Genomic DNA, 21,212 nt, shown 5'->3' with positions numbered 1-21,212 from the left:
TCAATTTGGCAATAAAAAATATTGGACAAGCCACGGCTAATTGTTATTTAAATACAAAGAACGATAACATAATAGCGCAAAAAACATTCATATTCTGGACCAAATCGTCATATTTTAAGACCAAACAAGTCTTTGTAATGGAAAATAGGCATCAACAAAGAAACGTTTGAACCAAAACGAGAATAACTAGGCATAGATCTTTTGACATTTATTTAGGGGTCGTTATCACATTGTAGATACTAGAGATTGGAGAGGTTATAGCATAAAACACATTAATTATTATTATTACTACAAAACTCTCTGCATCTGTTTCATAATTCTCGTTTTTGGCTTCTCACAGAAATATGATTGTAATAAAATTCTCTTCTTATTGCTTATATTTTGGGCTTGCATGAGGGGTAAAACTGACGAAATTGGTACAAACAAAAATATTTTAAAATATCCTTTGGCCATCATCTGACACCTGTCACCCGTCATCCATCACACATCATCAGTCATCCGTCACCCATCCAGCATCATACATACGGGTATGGCACCCATGAATTGAGACTGCTCTATAAGATATAAAAATTAATATATTTTTTACATAATCCGTGTCTCTACATATACAATTTCGTTTAATGAACTATTTACATTTCTTTTAGAACCAACAATCAACGAAGGCGACTACGCAGTGTACGTCGGTCGTTGGACCAACTGTGCCATTGAGATAGATCGATCAAAGCCCGTTGAAAAATATGTGCTGTAAGTACGCGTTGAACCACTCACATATTAGTTTTGCTTATTAAGTGACGGAACTTAACGCCGCATCTTACTGGAAAGGCGAACTGAAAATAATTCTTTACACCTAGCGAGGTTCGAGTTCTAACCCAGTAACTTAATTTCATTTTGTAATTGTAACTTAATTCATAATATTAATATAATATTTTATTTCCTTTATGACATAATACAATGGTTTATATGTAGATATTTGTCAATGATAATTAAAGGCATTCTTTAGGGAGAAGAGGAAAACATTTTCCCTATGTAATTTAATTAATATTGTATTATGGCATTTATTGTCAAATAATTTCTTCACATTATACTCGTATTCCGCATGTAGCAGGGTAGACAGAGGGAGCCTAGTGTTAAGACACTCCAATCCCCATTTTTGGTGGTGGAACTCAACGCCGCCTCTTATTGAGTAATTTTATTATTTTATTGTGTAGGTTCAGCATACGCTTAGAATCTGACTCCTTGGTACACACACCTCGCCTGGGCCTGCAAAGACGTCAAGTGCAATGCCGCAAAAAGGACGGAACATTTGTCGAGCCTTTGTAAGTATTTTTAGCTTCACCTTGACCACGCATGTTGAGAAGCGGAACTCAACGCCGCGCTTTTGTTTTGGTATCAGAGCGAAGAAATGAAAGTATTTAATAATTCACTCCCCTGAGTGGGAATCGAACCCACAACCGTTGTGTTACAGTCACACTGCTTGTGCCTCTGCGCCGCGATGGCCTCTTCGTAAGTTCAATTACATTTTTAAAGAAAATACATACTTATTTTATTTTTGTATTACAATTTCTTTTTATGTAAAACGGTTACACGAGTAATTTGCATATTTCTAAGGATATGAGCAAAGTAAACTGAGAACTAGACAAGTTTGCCTTTTATGTATTTCAAAATATTTAGAGACCGTAAGTATAATGGTATATTGAATTTGCATCTTATGTATTATATATTTTTTTAGCTTCACGATGTATCCCTCGTGTGGTAGGGTAGACAGGGCCTAATGCTAAAACACTCCGCTCGCCACTTTCCATCGAATTCTGGGGCCATTGCGAGCTGTTGAGTGACGGAAAATGAAAATATTAAATATTAAATTTTCGTGAGTTCAAACCCACAACCTGTCGCGATTATAATCACACTATGCAACGACTGGCCTCAACATTTATCCTCTTACATCTAAAAGTTTTCCATATATCCGTATCGTAAATTATTAGTTCTTTTTCTTTTGATATCGTTCTAGTGCATAAGTTAGAAAATGATCAAACTTTTAATATTCTGCGCATAAAGTTATGGAGAAACTAAAGTTTGAAGTGGACGATCCCTGGGCAGAAAATAAATCCACATCAAGGCCGTAATGGAACCCAACCAGCAAACAAAAGTTTATTTTTATAGAAACGATTCTTAGGAAACTGCTCTCTGTGGTAGAGTTCGCTAGTTATTGGAAGACAGGGCTTATATAACACACGTTATTTCAGTTTGTATTGTTTTTCGATTTTTAGGATCTAAACTGTAAGAATTCAGAATATAATAATACTTTATGTTTAAAAAAAAAAAGTTTTACTTTCCTTTTCTATCATTGATGCGAGTCACTTATCATTTATCCTGAATATTACCCAACAAATATGTTCTATACAGGTGTCAAAATCCATTTTTCGGACAAAACATGCAAATTTTTATGTAATTTGTATGTATTAGCATTCCTTTAAATTCTGGATGAAGAATTAACAAAACAATCCTCCGAAGAACATATCAAAAAATGTTTTGAATTCTACTTCTTCTTAATTAATACATTTTCTTAATAATAGATTCAGCGATAAGTTACAGTTTTATTAAAAGTATAGATTTGTTATATATTTTTTTGCTGATAACATGTTTTTCTGTGTCGTTTACCGAGTTCCAAATGACAAATTACGTGTAATTGTAATTACCCTTATTTGTATGTATTTAAATTTTCAATTTAAGAATGGATATCTAATCTCTACTAAAAACAACTTTTTTAAATAACAAAGATATAACGTATTCATAAGATATGTCACCGAAGGAACAGCATCTTAATATTCATCTTAAATGCTAAGTAGATCAGCACGAGCACGTTCGCGAGCACCATTTTTATGGCACATCGTCTAAACTGGGGCATTGCCGTCGGCTATTGATCGATTGCCACTTCTACCTATTTTAATGTCACTATTTCCAACAATGTTTCATTTTCATGAACCTCTTTTATCCTCTTTTGACCTCTTTTATCCTCAGCAAGACGTTGTCACTGTGTAATAAAGTTACTTATTTTATAGTTTCTGAAGCGAGTTTAAGTACCTTAGCTGGAGATTTTTTCCTCTTACTATTAAGAATGAAATGGCAACATGACACTTCAAATATGGAAATGTGTCACATTTTCTTTAGATATATGTCATAAAGAATTCGTATAACTTTTATTTAAAATGTATACATAAGTACGAATAAATATGAATACATTTAACGTACGAAATAGGAATACACGAATATACGTACGAACACATTTTAAATGAATTAATATTATTGTGAATTAATTGTATATGCAAAATTGTATTTCTTTTTAGAACATTCGGCTCCCCACTTTCTGCTGAATTCTGGAAGCATTGAGTTTTTAATGGTGGAACTCTACGCCATTCTTTTGCCTCGACACTAGAGAGAAAAAAATAAAACATTTAATTTCCTCGAGTAGGAATCGAACCTACATCTTGTCGCGTTTCGCGTTTGTTGCGTCACACACTTGTGCCGGTGCGTCATGACTAAGTCCATATCATCAAATTAATTATTACTTCTTTAATCATTTTCTTCTGGTTGTTATTATTTCGCAGATATTGTGGCATCGCAATAGCAAATATTGGAACAACTCGCGTGTGCGTCATGCGTGAAAGCTGCGTGTTAGCTGAATGGTTACCATGGCGACCGAGATCAGATGGTGCTTTAGTACGAACGCGACGGTTGCGTAGACTTCCGCAAGGTAAAGTTTTAAATTGAAAGAAAACTACTAATATTGATAAATATGTATATTTTAAGCAATATATTTTGCTTAAAATCATTAAATATTAAAGAATTAAAAAAATACTACAAAAATCATTTTTTTTTAATAATAATTTTTACTAGAAAATATTGAGCTTACCTTTTTTAACAATATTTTTATTAACAATATATTTCAAATGTTTTCTTAAACATAAAGTGGATTTAAATTGCTTTTTTATTAAGATTATTAAATTATAATAAGGTGGTGGAAAAGAGTGCGATGTAGTGGAAGAAGTACGACCTGCAGTACTGGAGGCGAGCGCGCACTGGACCCCCGGCCCTTGGGGACCATGTCGAGTTTCTATTGAACAACCCGTTGCTGCAGTACCTAGTAAGACTAGAAATAATTATTAATACTTTATAAGATAATGTAGTTATAGTTCTCTTTCTGATTAAGCAAATAAGTTTGTACTTTTACCAGATTTTTGCATTTTTTTATCCTTGTCTGACGAAAACATGACGCTTTAATAAGAAGATTTCACATTCCAGTGAAAGTTAGACAATTAACAATTGAAAAGATATTTAAATTAAAAACTTTGTTAATTTACATCATATTGTATTTTAGTATGAACTAATACTAATAATAAAATTACCTGTATGTTAATTTTAACCCCCTAATTAAAAGCCGACGATGACGAAGATGACGCGGACGACAATGACGCTATATACGACGAAGATGATGACGAATCAGACGAAAGCGAGAAAGACACTGAGTCCAGCTGTGGTGGTGGTGTTCAGAGGAGGGAAGCTACTTGTGTGAGGGCTGATGGGAGGGCCTTGCATCCTGCGCAGTGTGCGCACGCGCAAATGCCAACATTAGTGCAGCCTTGCGAGGTAAACGAATAACTTTTTTTCCAACTTATATATGTAGTAACGTATATGGTTTAGCTTGTTAGTTATCTGTATATGTGATTTTTTTTCAGCTTCTCGCTGTATCCCAAGCACATAGCATAAGGCATAGCATCGAATTAATGTATTTAAATAAGGTTGTAAATGGTTATATTTTACTTTTACACACTCAGGTGCCATGCCCCCGTGATTGTGAAGTAGGAGAGTGGAGCGAGTGGGGAGCCTGCCAACCTACAGATGGATGTCCACTGTTTCCGGTCCAGCAATTGACTACGACAGGTATATACATTGCTTACTATTATGTTACTGAAATAATTATTAGCTGAAATATATTTAAAGTTTTTATTATTTAAAATAATAATAAAAATAATAAATAAAATAAATAAATTATTTAAATTAATTTATAATTAATAAATATTTAAACTAATTAATGCTTAATTAATTTAAATAATATTTATTATTTTTTATTAAAATTATTTATTTAATATTAAATTTTATTATTGATTGTATCATCAGAAAATTAATATAAAGGTTATAAAATTATTATTCAGCCAACTAACAAACTAAAAAAGCATAATTATATTATTAAAAGCAAATGACAAAATCAACAAGATATTACTTATAATTTTGTAAATCTAAATATTTTAATAATAATAGTTGACGGCTATTGTAGATTAAGGAGAAAGTCTCCTAATAAAAGCTTTATTTGCTTAAAAGTAGACCGCACCGACCGAAATATTTTTATTTAATCATTTCTATTTCTTAACAAACAGGCTACAGCGTCCGTAGACGTCGCGTAACAGCAGCTGCTTCTGGTGGCGGAGCACCCTGTCCTCCCTTAGAGGAAAAACGAACTTGCACCACACCACGATGCGCTTCATGGAAGTCTTTACCCTGGGGCCCTTGTGTACTGACGCAACCCCACACTACTTGTGGACCTGGTAGACGAACGAGGGAGATGAGATGTATTGGACATGATGGTGTAAGTTATATGCATATTATTTCCTTTGTTATTATTTCCTCGACTTCGAAGATATTCTACTACATATTTATTTATATTATAATCATTAGGAAGCGACCCACGTACTATTTCACGCTAGTACCTTCCACCGTCTCACAAGGGAAATAAACTAAAGTTATATTACTCTAATACGATGTCCTCGTTCAGCATCATCATTATTTATTTATTAGAATATATACTTTTACTATATTTTACGACACATTTCCTACCCTTTTTTATGTGCGCGATAAAGAAAGCAACTATTTTATGGAGCTAAAATAAAAGTTATTGTTTTAAAATTAAATAAATTATTCTGAACTGTGTAAGGACATTGCATACAAGTCTATGTACTAAGTATTCTACAGATAAAAACCCTTAATTGACTACAACATTTTACTATTTTCTACTAAACAACGCAAAGGCTAACATTGATCTATGCAATAGAAGGAAGCCCAAAGAGCCTGGTGTGGTAGTGGAGCTCCAGCTAGAAGTGAGAGATGCAGGATTGCTTGCGCCGGTGATTGCGTGGTGTCCTCGTGGGGGTCTTGGTCCCCTTGTTCCGCGCCCTGCGCCGCGCCAGGGCACCCTCGCCCGAGCCGGACTCGACGACGGCATATACTGGCACATGCAGCACCAAGTAAGTTTTTTATATATATGGTTAATTATTATACGCTTTTAAGTTAGACTTCGCCCTCATAATGAAATGCGAATAACTAAGAATTGTGTATGACACATCGTCGTTAATTTTGAAAAAAAAAACAATAGAATATAATATCTGTTGTGTAAAAAGCAATCTGCCTTTATTCTGTTTCATATGGTAGAGACTACAAATTAACACAATAAGAATTTTTGAAGACGATCCTAAAATTATGTAAGTGAATTAATTTCATCATCGGAAAAATACACGAAAGTATTATCATAAAGTTCCACTAACTAAAAAAAAATTGATAATACTTAATTCTATAAATGTAGTTTAAGTTTTTTGTTTTACTTTGCAACATAACATCACCTAACATATAAACATCAGTGACTTTGTAGCTACTAAATTATAATTTAAAATACACAACAATAAGATAAAATAAAATATTATTCAAAATTTACCAATCCAGATGGCTGGCCATGTCCATCTGAAGACCAACTGATCCAAAACGAGACCTGCAACACCCACGCGTGCGCCACCTACTCGTGGCTCGCGACGCCGTGGGGACCTTGCGAGAGGAAGCGACAGGACTTCATGCCGTCTTCCAACTATACTGATCTTTTGGTGAGTGTTTATTATTTAATATTTTTTGTTACATAAAAATATTTAAAATATACCAGATAATATTGTAACACGTCTATTATAAATCTGTATATACATACATAACCTTTTCAGTGCTAAGTGACTAGTACAGACAACTACGGCACTTTCGGTATTTCGGTACACACGTATGAAACTCCTGGGCTTTGAATTAAAAAAAATGTTAAAATTAACATTTTTATTTGGAATTTAATAGGATGGTGAACCATTCAACGAGAGCGATGACGAGGAGCCGTGTATCGAGGAGGGAGAAATGAACAGAGACGTGATGTGCGTGCAGAATAACGCTGACGTAGTACGTGAAGCTTTGTAAGTTAATTTTATTTAGTTTCAAAATTTAAATTAATTTATTAATTAACAATAATTTATTAATTAACAATAATTTATTCTTTAATATTAATTTATTCTTTTATTTATCTTTTTTTGCTTTGTGCTGTATCCCGCACATAGCAAAAACTGGCAAAGGGAACTGGGGAATCCAAGCGCTCCGATCCTATTAAGACACTTCCGTTTCTAACTTTTCAACATTTTAATTTTCTCGCTCTGATAATGAGACAAGGCACGACGTTACGTTCCGCCAATCAACACGCAATGCCTCCAAAATTCGGTGGAAAGTGGTTTCCTCTGCCTATCCTGCTATGTGCGAGATGCTACGTGAAGCTAAAAAACTATAAACAAAATAAATTTATAATATTTTACATGTTTTGTAACAGATGTGCACCTCTACGTCGTCCCGCATCGCGTCGCGCGTGCACGGTGCGCTGCAAGCGGGGCTGCCGCGTCGAAGCGTGGATGCCCTGGTCTCCGTGCCCTAATACTTGCGGTAATATTTATAATTTATTAATAAACTACCTTTTTTATAGATGTTAAGGCTTTCTTTTTTAGTAAAAGATACTGTTGTCACTTGTCACGCTTTTGTTTATTAATGCTATTCTTTAGGAAAAATATTTTACTCTAAATTATTTTTTCAGACCCTGGTAAACAAGTGCGCGTGCGCACCGTCCGTGGTGGCCCCAACTGCGGCCCGCTGCAGGAGACGCGCGCGTGCGCGGTGGCGCGCTCGTGTCGCGCGCGCGACGCCGCCTGGGTGGCGGGCGAGTGGAGCACGTGCAGGCTGCCCCCGGGACAGCGGTGCGGGGTCGGGTATAGGATACGCAGTGAGTGTGGATTAGATGACTTTTTTTAGAGATAAAGAAGAATAAAGTCAGAGAGAAAGCGTCAAACGCCAAGGTTTTTCGTTTTGCCTACTGAAATCCAAGTAAAATTGAGTATGTTAATATATATTTTTTTTTATTTTATCTAAGTAAGTAGTAACAACTAACAATATTAAACAAGTATAGGGAGTAAAAAATATGATTGAAATAATTAGAAATTGTTGATGTTTTCATATGAATAGAATATTTTATAACAACAGAATATTATACATGTTTGTTTTGAAATATGTGAATTAATAAGACTATATAGATAGATAAATAAAAACATGTATAACAGAGTAAACTCATTCCAAATTGTAGGCATTTGGTGTGGATCTGACTCGCACCGCGTGGAGGCGGGAGCGTGCGCGGGCGCACTGGTGCCGCCCGCCGTCGCCGCCTGCAAGGTGTCCTGTGACAGCATGGTGATCCTCGCCTGTGACGTTATTTGTGCTGATCCACTAAAGTACGTTTGTTTCTTATTAGCACGTGTAGTTGAAACGAGGACAACTGCATACTCACTTACCAAATGTTTATAATTTTCAATTAATTTCTTCAGTTTAATAAATTCATAATGTGCTATTGCAGTAATTATTTGTCTTAAATTATTTTGATACTTAAGGCGTTCTCGTGTTCAATTTTTACACAAATACTTTACATATTGTATATTTTCAAATTGTCTTACTTCAAAGATTTTTAAAACAAACAATAGTTTTAAGAATCAAATATTGTTTCAGATTTCTTGACGCTTCAGATCCGGACATACCATCATGCGTTTGCAAAAATGTAACACTTGAACTTTTGCCTTCTGACACTGACTGCATATTACCACCAGGGTAATAAATATTATTAAATAATATTTTTTACTATTACTATATTTGTTTATATTGATTGTTTTTTTTTATATATAATATAAACTATTTTCTTACAGGATTGAATGTGGTGAAGGAAGGTCACTAAGAGCTGCTCGATGCTTAGTGGGACGTCGCGATGTGCCTATGGACGTTTGCAAGAAATATCACCCTTTAACTGGTAAAATTATATAAAAGTATATAATTAATAGTGATTTCTGTTGATACACTTAAAAATTATAATAAAAAGAAAAAATATTCCCAATTGTAAAAGTGATGATTGTGGGTTCGATTCCCACTTAGAGGAATGAATTATTTTCATTTTCTCGCTCTGGTAATACGCAATACGCAATGTCTTCAATAGGGTGAGAAATGTGGAATGAAACGTAGGCACTAGGTGTACTATGCCGACTAAAAAGATTAAAACTCTGTAAATGTGACATTGTTCGGTTCGATCCCTACTTAGGGAAATAAATTTTTATTTTCTCGTTTTGGTAAGAAGAAAAAAGGTGACGATAATAAATAACAACTTGCCATTCAGAATGAATTGTCAGGCATCTAGGCAGAAGCGTATTTTTTCTGCCTACCTTGCTGTATGCGGGTTACAGCGTGAAACTAAATAAAATCTTATCTAACAGTAAGTAAATTCACACGCAGGCCCGCGTCGCGTGCGCGAAGCAGCAACGGACGGTTTCACTTACGACTCGGAGTTCGGGTCCCTGCTGCGGGGCACGTGCACAGTACGGTGCGCGCGCGACTGCGCGGCGGGCGCGTGGGCGGCGTGGGGGCCGTGCGCTGCTGAGCCTGGTTCCAGGGCTGCCTTCAGGTTCAGGACCAGGTATGTAGGATAGTCCGTTCCCTCCCCAGAATAGTCTTGTTTTACTAAATAGCCTTGAAATATGAAAAAAATAACCTTTACACGAATATGTCTGCTTAAAGCTAAAGTGCAGGTCCTAAGAGCAACCCACCCAGAAAATGTTTTTAGATATAGAACCAATGAACTGCTACTGTTTTATTTAGAGAGGTGATAGAAGAGGGTTCGGCGGGAGGACGTGAGTGCGGGGCGACCCTCCAACGGGCCACTTGCGAAGTGCCGGAACCGAGATGGGTGTTGAGTGAATGGTCGGTGTGCGCGCCGCGACGGGCGTTATGTGGTCGAGCTATTGTTAACCGGACTGTCACGTAAGATAAGCTTTTTTTTCAGCTTCACGCTGTATCCCGCGCACATCAGGGTAGGCAGAGTGAAGTAGATGTTAAGACATTGCGTTGCCCTATCTTTCGATGAATTCTGGAGGCATTGTGTGTTGCGTGGCGGAGAAATTAAAATATTAAATATTTCCTTTCCCTCGAGGGCAGAGCAAGAGTGAGAGGAGAAGATCTGCTATACTAGTATATGTATGGGTCCAACAAGAAATTGTATAGTTTTTAATATCGTCCTCCAGATGCACAGACGGCAGAGAAAGTAAACTAGAAGACATGACGTGCGAGACGTCCGGGGCGGGCCCGGCGCCAGCGCGCGACGCCCCCTGCCGCGCCCCGTGCCCCGCCGACTGCGTGGTCAGCGCCTGGTCCGAGTGGAGTCCTTGTGAACAGGTCAAAACATATAGAAGTTTTAGTACTTGTTTATTAAAGTTACCGCAACTACAGACTTAGCGGTTTTTAAGTAAGTTAATGTTCCGTATTTTTGAATTTTAAAGTTCTAATCTACGTAAAAACTGTCAAAATATTAGCTGCGTAACTACACAAATGCCTAGTTTGTAACCGACTTCTGTAACAAAAGGAGATTATCAGTGCGACTGTATTTTTTTTTTATTTTTTTTTACCATATATTCTTGATTTTTTGAGGCCATCATGTCGCAGTGATTGTGGACTCGATTTCTATAAATATATATCTATAATAAATTATAAATAAAATATATTTCTATAATAAATTAATTATTTTTATTTCGTCACCTAAACATAAATGACTAAAACTGTAAACATTCTATTTTCTCTGCTTACTATGCTTTATATAGTATAAAAAATATGTTTATAACATATCACAGACAAAATGGGGCGGCCGCCGCGACAGAACTCGCGTAGTGCTGCGCGCGGCGGACGAGGGCGGCGCCGCGTGCCCACACCTTGTGGCGGCGGAGCCCTGCGCGCCGCACTCTTACTCCTGGCACGTGGCGCCCTGGGATGACTGTCAGCCACTAGGTGGGTATACAGTACAGTGCGGTTGACGAATCGTGGCCGTTGATAGTGGGCGAGTTTTGAAATCATTGTCACCATCTAGCATTGACGCGGCATCATCATCTAGCATCGGCATTGAGTCCTGCCACTCAACACTCAACGCTTTCAGAATGCGGCAGAAAGTAGGGAACGAAATTGCCTTAATGGGGACGGAGTCTCTTAACACTAGGTTCCCAAGTTCCCTAGGCTTACCCTGCAGTATATGAAATACAATGAGAAGGTTATTAAAATTACTGGTCATTAACTTAAAATTACGTAATTCATTATTATTTACACTTACATACAATATTTTTTCTGTGTCTAGGGGGTTCCCCCTGTGGAGAGGGAACTAAAAAGAGATCCGTGCGTTGTCTCCGCAGCGATGGACTGTTTGTCAACGATTCGTACTGTCCAGTAAGTTTATAAATAACGTTAATATCAATTAAGAAATAGTAGAGTCTTAGAGACTCTCGTAGCACAAGGCCACAAGAGGGTTACGCGCGTTGCATGATGGTTGCGGGCTCGATTCCTACTCAGGGAAAGTAAATTATTATTTCTTGATATTTTTATTTCTTCGCTGGTACCAAGGCAAAAGCGCGGCGAGTATAAAGTGGATGCAATGTGTCTCCACACTTGGATCCCTCTGCCTGCCATCCCGAATTGCAGGATACGTTAAAATAAAATAAAAATCATAAGAAAATTACTAACAAAAAACCAATTAATCACAAAAAACCAGAACATAACAACATCGGAGGCCCGCGAGTCGTGGTGCTACGTGCCGTGCGGCGTGGACTGCGAGGTGGGCGAGTGGGGCGCGTGGGACTCCTCCGCCTGCGCCTGCGGGGACGCCTCCAGCGCCCGGCACATGAGGCGGATACGGTGGATTTTGTTTATTATAATATACTCGTATAGTACGCTCAACGAGTTATGGCTGTGTTGATGTTAGTTGTACACTTTAAAGTGGTCTACCACTACTCATGACTCATCGACCGTACAAATTACATTTTTAACTATAAAGCACTTTTATCTGATGAATTCTGAACTTTTGAGCAATGTTGAGAGAAACGACTCGACTGGGCGCGTAACTTTTATTTCATTCCTGTTAGCTACAATAAAGGTAAAAAGTTTTAATCGTCAAGCAGCTATATTTATTGTCTCCCATTTATACAAATAAATTACCTACGTAGATATAATTTGATGTAGGTAATTTATTTGTATAAATCATCACAGAAATTTAAAGAGGCTCAGAGGCTAGTTGTGATGCAGGGGCACAAGCGTGCGACTGTCCCGCTCGAGGGAATGGAATATTTAATATTTTCATATCCTCGCTCTGGTAACATGGCAAAGCATAGCGTTGAGTTTCGCCACTCAATACGCGAAACCTTCAGATTTCGACGGAAAGTAAGAAACGAAAATGTTTTAATATGAGTATAGTGTCTTAACACAGGTTCTCTCTACCTACCGTACTATGTACAGAATATAGCGTAAAGCTAAATAAAAATAAAAAATAAATATATTTCGTCTAAAAGCCAACATCTAACATCGGCGGTATGGCCGGGCCGCGCGTGCCCGCCCACCGAGCAGCGCGCGCCCTGCCCCCGCGAGCCCTGCCTCAGACTTGTCGCCAGACCTCTGCTTGGATGCCACGTACAAGTAAATTAGCATGCTCTTTATATTTTGTTGTAGTTTTATATAACAATTTTATTTTCTAACAAATATTTCTAATAAATAACCTTATTTCAGACGTTTTTGAAGAAAATGTTGTATAAGTTGTTGTATGTAAATAATTTTATTTATTTAAAAAAAAGTATTAGTAACAACCAGAAAGAACTTGATTTTACAGTATTTTCAAATTTTATATAATAAAAATCATAACATAAGCTACGATTATTTAAAGGAACATTCTTCCGTATACAATATAAACAAATTATTTTCTTAAATTCTACTTATTGCATAATCCTTAATAATTACTACTACAAAAAAATCGAAGATCTTATATTATACAGCCTACAATTTCCCACAAATATCTTTTTACCACAGACATCATCTGGAGAGGAAGCGGACACAGCGTGCGGGTGGGGAGTGAAGCTGTCCCATGCGAGATGTGAACTTACCGGTGTTAGTGATGAGCCTTCCGACGCGTTCCTGCAGCCCTGGCGCTGTGCCGCGGCTTTGCCTGGCCGTATTGTTACACCGCCTCTGCATCATCAGGTTTGTTTAAAAAAAGGAAGCTAAGGACCTAAGGCTTGGCATCTGTGAGGCTTATACAAAAAAAGGGTATTTAAATTTATTAGTGAAGCAAATGTGTTTCACTAAGATATATTTTTGCATTCCTTAAAATACGGAAATCAGACAATGAGTGTAAAAATACTTCATTTTCTTTTCTCTAACTAGCATTGTATACTCAATGCGCCGCGATGGTATCTACACGAAACTTATGGAAATGAAAATATCTAAAATATTTTTGAAAAAAACATCTTGGGTACTTCTTATTAATAGGAGGACGAGGAGTGCGAAGTGGAGTGCGGCTGCAAGGAGTCGGAAGTGGGGCAGGCGGGCCCGTGGGGCTCGTGGGGCGCCTGCCGTGGGGGCGCGCGCTCCCGCACCCGCCAGCTGCTCGTACCGCCGCGCCGCGCCTGCAGGACCTCCTCCAGGTATTCACCATCCATACCTAACACATGTGCAGTCCGAGAGAGGCCAGACGTCGACCTACACCTCTGGTACTGATAGCTTCATATATTTAATTCTTCTTTTTGTAGCTTCACGCTGGATCGTGCACCTAGCAGGGTAAACAGAAAGAACCTGGGAACTTAATGCTAAAGCGCTCCGTTCCCATTAAGATACTTCCATTCCCATTTTCCGGTCAATTTCCGTTGTGTGTTGAGTGGTGTCAATACTTTATAAATAGACAGATTTTGGATGACTATTAAAATGTATCATACTCGGTTTCTAATTTCATAGCCATTGTCCTTCAAATTTATAGACAAAATAATTATAGACACGACCAGATCTTCACACATTTTGAATGTTATCTACATGTACATAAGTATTACCAACAGATACGTAACAATAGAGTGGGCTAACTGCACCGGCGACGCCGACGAGATCCCGGACCTGCTGGCGGTGGAGCGCGACGACAAGCCGCGCCGCGCCTGGCTCGACCGCTCGCGTAACGTGTACCACGATGGATATATTGGTGAGCGTTATTAAATAACGTATGAAAATTTTAACGTAGCAAGATTGGAACCCTGGCCCTTTTGAAACCATATAAGCGCTTGCCGTCGCACATTAGCCATATGTTACTATTAAATTACGTCAAAATTAAAATAATATGCGTGTTATAACTTTATAGAAAAAATTATATTGTTTAATTTCTACGGTTCATAATACATTAATCAATACCATCCATTCATGTGTCTTAATCATCTCCTGAAATTGTGAAGCATATTTGGGAGATATACCTAATATGTCCTTTTTCCTACGTACCAGATAATCATTTGATGCAAAAGTTTGTTTAAGCCAAAACTGGTTTCTATAAAATTAATAGTATTATAGTTATAAATCATTTTTTATATACAGAGGGAAGCACCTCCGTGTTGGCAGTTGTGTGGACGGCGACTATATTCCTTAGTTTGTATGGCGCATTCATGCTGTACCGGGGAGTGCTCAGGTAATATACTGAATATACTTAAAATTACATATTAACTTGTTTTCAGCTTCATTTTTACCTTTATCCTGTAACAGGCCAGAAAAACAAGATATGACGTGAGAAATGACAAAATCGACGCTTCGCTTTTCCTTACGGGAGCTGGAGAATGAAAATAATTTAAATACAAATAATTCCTCTAGTTCTCTAACTAGGGGAATTATTTGTATTTAAATGATCGAATCCACAACCACTGTGCCATTGTGTCTCCATATATATTTTTACATAATTTTACTGTTCTCTTGTAATCATATTATACTTATTTCACAGATGTCTTAGAAGCAGGAAGCTGAAGAGCATTACCAAAGTGTAAACCATCTCACCAGAATTGGCGACCGCTTCTCCTGATCACGCGATATCGCTGACCTCAGGCCCTGCTATTAAAGTTACGTTTTTGTTACCTGTTCTAATACATTCAAAGTTGTTTGTTTTTTCGTTATTTATTGTACCCTAGAATAGATTTGTTAATTTATTACCACCTCGATGTCCGACATCATTATACCAAAGATTGTGTTGTTCCTATCAAACGACTTCAAGCTCTTGCTGTGTCATATCACGTTGACCAGAGTAACAGCCGCGATCTGTCCGCATGAGTGCTTCCATGTTTTTACTACGTATAAAATTATGCTAATTTAGACGATTTTTCGAAATCCCATGCGAAATAGCCGCAAAAGGAGAGGCTTTTTGATTGACAATATCTCTATAAGCTACTTATGTAGCCTAAAAATAATATGTCGTACTTAGCTAAGGATTAGTCGACGCGATTTTGAGAATGCCACACGTATCGTTTGTTTTACAAAACATTCGCGTTTCAAAACGGAAGGTTTATTTTCATATGACATTTAAAATTAACAACACAACAATTTCTATTGATGAATTCTATTTTGATATGAGAACGCTATTTTAGGTATTCGTTTGCACAATAAATGATAAGCTGCATTTTTTTTATCGTTTCGTTTAGTTTTAACATTTAATTATTGATAGGTAAGAAATAAGGGACTGCCGATTATCAGAACTAAGTAGTAGCGACCAAAGAAAAAGGACGTGACACATCAAATCACATATCAGTGTTTTAATAAATATAAATGGTCTTTACAGTAGGTCGTCCGCAGTAGAGCTACAGCCCGTGGCTGGTACTACCGCTTGATATCGAACTCTTAGGGCTTCGGCGCACAAACCTAATATATGGATAGATATAATATTATTAATATAACCCATTGACTCGCGTCAATCATGTACCATGTAACACTTTACGTAGATTTTGCATATAAGCCCATTTATTGTGTCATGTATTTATCATGTGAGTGTGTTCTTCGTGCTTACTTCTTTAGTATTACATAATACATACAGTACTTTCATTCTTTCACTTTATTTCATACTTCTTTCTACTATTTTCTATTGTTTAGAGTTCATTTTCATTGGTCTCATTCATCTTTATATTTCGGGAAGTCCCCGAATTCGGGGTATGGAAAGTAGGCTATCTATACTGCTGCAACGACCGATGAAAATGCTCTTAATTTTTTAGAATACTATTTATATTAACTAAAATATAATTATAATTAACTTGATAATTTCATTAATTATAAAATCTATTATATTTTATATGCAGATTACATTATCTACTTCTCGTTCCTTCATGACAATATAAATTAGGAAAATTCTATCAAATTTTACATTCTTATCATTCTGTCTAAATAATTTTAAATAAACGTTGTTAGTTGTATTATCGCTATACTTTCAACTGTTCTGTCGTGACTTCATCTACTTTGTCCTTGACATATATTAACCGTATTATAATTATGCCATTATATGATATTGATGTGAAACATGATAGTTAAGGAATCGTGTTAGACAATACAATATTTGATATTTAATAAAATTTGATTGTGTTTTATATACACTTGTTTTTCATTTCTCTCCTTCACTGTATTCCTTATTTTCTTATACAATTATAAAATGTAAGGACCTAAAATCATCTAAGTAGGTATACGAGTATGTACTTGTATAGAAATGTCATGTGGAAATATTGTTGATTTCGATAATATTATCGAAATTATCATATGATAACATTTTTTATTAAAAGCTACTATGAGAACTCACACACGATACGTACGAAAAGCTAACGTACGAATATGAACAACTTTTTGTAGAAAATGTTAAATGATGATGGAGAAAATAAAAAAAAGACATTAACATTAAACTTTTCCTTTATTTTTTAATTTGTCCAAAGCAGCGGATTCATATCTCAGATCTGCGAGACCTCTCTTCACTATATCGTTGACCCTAGTTGCTCGCAACTGTCGCTGTCTCTCCAACAAATCCTTTTCAGCTACAGTCAAATTTTCTACATTATTCAAAAGTACCTGAAAAAGTTACATTTTTTAAAATTCATGCATCAATATTTAGACGACATTGATGCATGAATTTGCAAGCACTACGTAGCTGCTTGAGAGGATGTCGACTAGGGCAGGGGCGTCGCCTACGGGACTCAAACCTCGGCTTGCGATCCTCAATCGGGCTGGGCTGGGATATTATTTTAAGTTTAAAGTAATGATTTAAATACTCACTTGATGTATTGATTGGACAAGCTGGATTAATGCTTCCTTAAATAGTAAAAGAGTTTCCGTTGCCCTCTGACATCTGAAATCAGTATCTGTATTTTTTAAAGAAGAAATGCTGGGACACTGAAAATACTGAATTGCGAACTCCGGTGGCAGAAATGAACACCGCACTTTGTCCTATTAGCAATGCGAAAAGCTGAAAAAATAAAAAAATACTCCTTACTTATAATCATGCATGGAATCTGTGAAAGCGTAGTCCAGAGCGAATCTCAAAGCTCTAGCTGCTCGTGGCGCGGCCGACGCGGCAAGCACTCGCCGCGCGCCCCTCTCCGCACATCGCGCGTTGATTAGAAGAATACATGCGTCTGCGCACGCTGAGGTCCGCTCCCAGCCGCTTCTTTGAAAAATGGGTAAAAGCTGAAGTTAATATTAGTTATTTTTTTATATTACAATTATTTATATGAAGATATATGATAAAGGCTAGTCGTAACGTAGGAAACGACACAAATGTTTGATTGTAAACGTGACAGATTCCCACTCGAAGAAATCGAATATTTAATATTTTCATTTCTTCACTCTCGTGTCGAGGCAAAGCGCGGTATTGAGATCCGCCATTCAACACGCAATGCCTCATGAAGTCGAAGAAAACTGAGGAGCGGAGTGTCTTAACACTTTACATCCTCTGCCTACCATGCTACATGTGGAATACAGAGTGACGTGACACTGGCAGATTATTTTGCGCCTATCATCGCAAAATCAGGCCATAAAAAAAATAAAAAAAGACATACTTTCCAATCGATGCTAATTTCCACGTTGGAAGTGCATCGTCCAACAACTTCAACGCCGTATGAGCATAGTCCGCCGCAGCGCGCAGCCTCGAGCTCACTGTTGCAAGAGCGTTTCTTAGAGCGTGGGCGCGAGAGAGAGCTTCTTCTAAATTCTTGCCTGGACGTGGCTCATTATTCCATATGGAATCTGAAAATGTTATATGTAATCTTTACTAGGATGTTTACAGTATGTGCTTGTCCAAATATATTTTATCTATTAACTAATCAATCATTAGGCGGAGCGCATCCAGAACGCAATGTCTGTAAATGGAATATGGAGAAATGAATGACTTATCACAAGGTTTTCTCATTTTAGTCAACAAAACTTTATTTGGAAGATATAAATAGTATACCTACTATATACTTTATTCGTCGACCACAAGGTTTATCTTTGATTCGGCTAGGCAGATTAAAAGGTAAAACCAGATAAAGGATAAAAAAATAAACAACGAATTTACATTTTGGGCTTTTTCTAAGCATTTTATTTTTATACAATTATTTTTGTTTCTACCTAATAACTGTTGTAGTTTCGTGTAAAGTGAACGTATCCGTAACAGTCGAGCATGTAGCATTCTTCTCTCACGTTGCAATTGCTTTTCTCGTGCTCGAAGCCACATTAGTTCTATTTTTCGCATTTCCTAGAAAATATAATTTACCAATTTAAATAACATTATCAATGTATATTACACCAACATTTCGTGAATGTGAAACAGTGTATTACAATAATAAAACACAGATGAATATTATTCATAAAAATCTAACCTTCCTATTGACATTTGCTACAAAATCTTCGTTCTCCGTAGCCAATATAGGTCGTCTGTAGAGGTCTAAGCTGACAAATATCTAGAAATATATATTTATAACAAATAATATAGTGTCTTATAATCTTTTTAATATCACATAAATATGATAATACCTGATGCATAGTTTTTGGGTATGAACTGCTCATATTAGCCACCGATGGCGTCGTTTCTTCAAATTCTTTTATTTCCTAAAATTCGTAATGTAGAGATGTATTCTAAATATATATATATATAATAAGTAATAATAATAAAAGTAATATATATATATATATATATATATATAATAAGCACATTTTCTATACAATACTAATAAAAATCCTCAACTTAACTTCCTCCATTAACTAAAATACCTGTTGTATGCTTTCTAGCTCAGCAGACACGACTATTAGTCTCTGGGCGGGGTAAAGCTTTTCACTGTTTAATATATCTTGATCCAGTCTCGTCAGGGCGGCGAGCACAGTCTCCTTGTCCAATTCCTTTTGCCATGTTTTTTGCTGTAACAGTAACTTTTCTAAAATATGGTGGAGTTATATGAGTTTAGAAAACAAAAAATAAAGCCTATGTGTTTATATTCACAATCGGCGTAAGGCCTTTTTTACACCGTGAAAGCGGTAATGTTAAGGCGAAACAAACTGCTTTTAAATAAAATAGGTTTGCATTTCCAACAGCAAACAGTTTTTTTTTTTGTATTTTGTAATTTTTTCGCTTCGCTTCCTAGGACTGCATGAGTTTATTTCAAATTTTTCTGCCCTCATTGCACATTCCGTCCTACAATTTGTTGGTGGAAATACAAATGTCTAGGTTACATATGTCTAGGACCCGCTCCACTTGCGTCGTAACCGGGTACTTACCTTTGTTAACCCGGTAGACAAAGAATATGAAAAGTATGGATACCAAAAATTATCATTTTATTTTATAATACAAAAGATTATACTTGATTACGTACCGTAGACATTGGAGTTGTATCGACACGTTGAGAACTGACAATGCAGCCCATACCACTAGGTCGTTTAGAGAACACCACTTTCTTGTATCGTGTACAAAATCTGAATATTTACTAACATTTTATATCTTCCTTTTAAGTCTATACACCTTTTTAACTAAATTAACAGAAAAGAAACGTGTCAAGGGTACTAGATGCTTGCAAATCTCGTCATTAAAGGGTGAAAAGTCTATAATGAAGGGTCTCAATGATATTGAACACAATAAGGGTAGATCGTGGAGTGGTACGTGACTAATAATTTACACCAATATTTGGAAAGAAATCGTGCATGATATTTATTATAGTAGGTACTTGTTTATACCTATGCCTATTTTTTTGTAACATACTTAGTAGTTAAAATATACGATTTTATTATATGCAAACGCATAAGTTAAACAGCTTAATAAGATGTATGATACAACTCTCCACGTTCTCCACTTCGAACGTTTTATACATTTTAGCGATTAAACAGGCAATCTTTATAATGTAATGACTAATGAATTAACGTTTCCGTGTTGAAATATAATTATAATATAACTTTCACGGACGTCATTGACGAAAAGATATTATGCATAGGCTATTTTATTTTTAAATCGAACAAAATTTCATTTTTATTTTCATATATACCTACTATAGGTAATCTATATATATGTCCAATTGATTTAATTCGTATAATGGATACGAATTTCCAAGCATCCCCTTGGGGTTGGAACTTTCGAAAACCTAGAATATCTTTTCAATTGCTCATCTAGGGTAACTTCAAAAGGAAAAATGGAGTGTCTTAATACTAGGTTTCCTCTCGCAAGTTCGCCCTCGTACAAGTAAAATAAATCAGCTGATTTATTTTATTTGTACCTGTCACCTGATTTATTTTATTTGTACCTGTCACCTGATTTATTTTATTTGTTGTCACCTGTAGGTGAAACTAAATTAATTTATTTGTTGTTAAGTTATGTTTTAAGTTATTGAACTATTTACAAATAAAAAATCGGACAAGCTTAAGTCGGACTAGGCCACTGAGGGTTCCGTACAATAATTAGAGGACTCGAGCTAATCCTATATTATTATTATTTCTTAAGATTTAACCACAAATGTATAGTTTTCAGATTTTTTCCT

The 21,212-nt window shown here is 36.4% G+C and overlaps 2 protein-coding genes across 3 annotated transcripts in view; one reads left to right on the top strand and one right to left on the bottom strand.

The window, feature by feature from the left end:
• The window catches only part of LOC146531261 (thrombospondin type-1 domain-containing protein 7A-like), a 74,745-nt gene extending 57,924 nt beyond the window's left edge, over positions 1-16,821 (top strand). Inside the window, exons 3-29 of one of the 2 annotated variants that reach the window (XM_085198506.1) lie at positions 645-744; positions 1,209-1,316; positions 3,606-3,751; positions 4,013-4,141; positions 4,436-4,644; positions 4,833-4,938; positions 5,433-5,641; positions 6,107-6,296; positions 6,769-6,923; positions 7,156-7,268; positions 7,673-7,782; positions 7,931-8,116; positions 8,474-8,618; positions 8,890-8,988; positions 9,084-9,184; positions 9,661-9,841; positions 10,024-10,185; positions 10,446-10,596; positions 11,049-11,202; positions 11,543-11,631; positions 11,954-12,096; positions 12,747-12,870; positions 13,258-13,428; positions 13,717-13,871; positions 14,277-14,413; positions 14,797-14,887; positions 15,194-16,821. In XM_085198506.1, the coding sequence (XP_085054632.1) occupies positions 645-744; positions 1,209-1,316; positions 3,606-3,751; positions 4,013-4,141; positions 4,436-4,644; positions 4,833-4,938; positions 5,433-5,641; positions 6,107-6,296; positions 6,769-6,923; positions 7,156-7,268; positions 7,673-7,782; positions 7,931-8,116; positions 8,474-8,618; positions 8,890-8,988; positions 9,084-9,184; positions 9,661-9,841; positions 10,024-10,185; positions 10,446-10,596; positions 11,049-11,202; positions 11,543-11,631; positions 11,954-12,096; positions 12,747-12,870; positions 13,258-13,428; positions 13,717-13,871; positions 14,277-14,413; positions 14,797-14,887; positions 15,194-15,236 (3,707 nt within the window). In that variant the 3' untranslated portion in view covers positions 15,237-16,821. Of the gene's footprint in view, positions 1-644; positions 745-1,208; positions 1,317-3,605; positions 3,752-4,012; positions 4,142-4,435; positions 4,645-4,832; positions 4,939-5,432; positions 5,642-6,103; positions 6,297-6,768; positions 6,924-7,155; positions 7,269-7,672; positions 7,783-7,930; positions 8,117-8,473; positions 8,619-8,889; positions 8,989-9,083; positions 9,185-9,660; positions 9,842-10,023; positions 10,186-10,445; positions 10,597-11,048; positions 11,203-11,542; positions 11,632-11,953; positions 12,097-12,746; positions 12,871-13,257; positions 13,429-13,716; positions 13,872-14,276; positions 14,414-14,796; positions 14,888-15,193 lie in introns of both variants that reach the window. The other variant, XM_085198505.1, reaches the window with a different exon arrangement.
• Positions 16,822-17,118: 297 nt separating this feature from the next.
• Positions 17,119-20,736, bottom strand: LOC146531260 (uncharacterized). The gene is made up of 9 exons (XM_085198552.1): positions 20,061-20,736; positions 19,465-19,608; positions 19,228-19,302; positions 19,074-19,154; positions 18,823-18,949; positions 18,273-18,459; positions 17,708-17,881; positions 17,491-17,563; positions 17,119-17,286 (listed from the first exon to the last, which is right to left on the bottom strand). Exons 1-9 carry the CDS (start codon positions 20,109-20,111, stop codon positions 17,119-17,121), a joined length of 1,080 nt encoding a protein of 359 aa, XP_085054678.1. The 5' UTR covers positions 20,112-20,736.
• Between the last annotated feature and the right edge of the window lie 476 nt (positions 20,737-21,212).

The sequence above is a fragment of the Heliconius melpomene genome, chromosome 15 (genome assembly GCF_056956725.1).
Source record: "Heliconius melpomene rosina isolate 202511_hmr_F chromosome 15, ASM5695672v1, whole genome shotgun sequence".
NCBI lineage: Eukaryota > Metazoa > Arthropoda > Insecta > Lepidoptera > Nymphalidae > Heliconius > Heliconius melpomene.
This window is presented reverse-complemented; position numbering and strand designations above follow the sequence as displayed.

Bases quoted from the DNA above. Each gene is read 5' to 3' on its own strand.
- LOC146531260 (XM_085198552.1), bottom strand. From the start codon at position 20,111: ATGGGCTGCATTGTCAGTTCTCAACGTGTCGATACAACTCCAATGTCT. The intron at 17,882-18,272 runs GTATGTCTTTTT...CATTTTTCAAAG, and splicing joins AAATTAGCATCGATTGGAAA to AAGCGGCTGGGAGCGGACCT. The intron at 17,564-17,707 runs GTAAGGAGTATT...TACTGATTTCAG, and splicing joins GATTCCATGCATGATTATAA to ATGTCAGAGGGCAACGGAAA.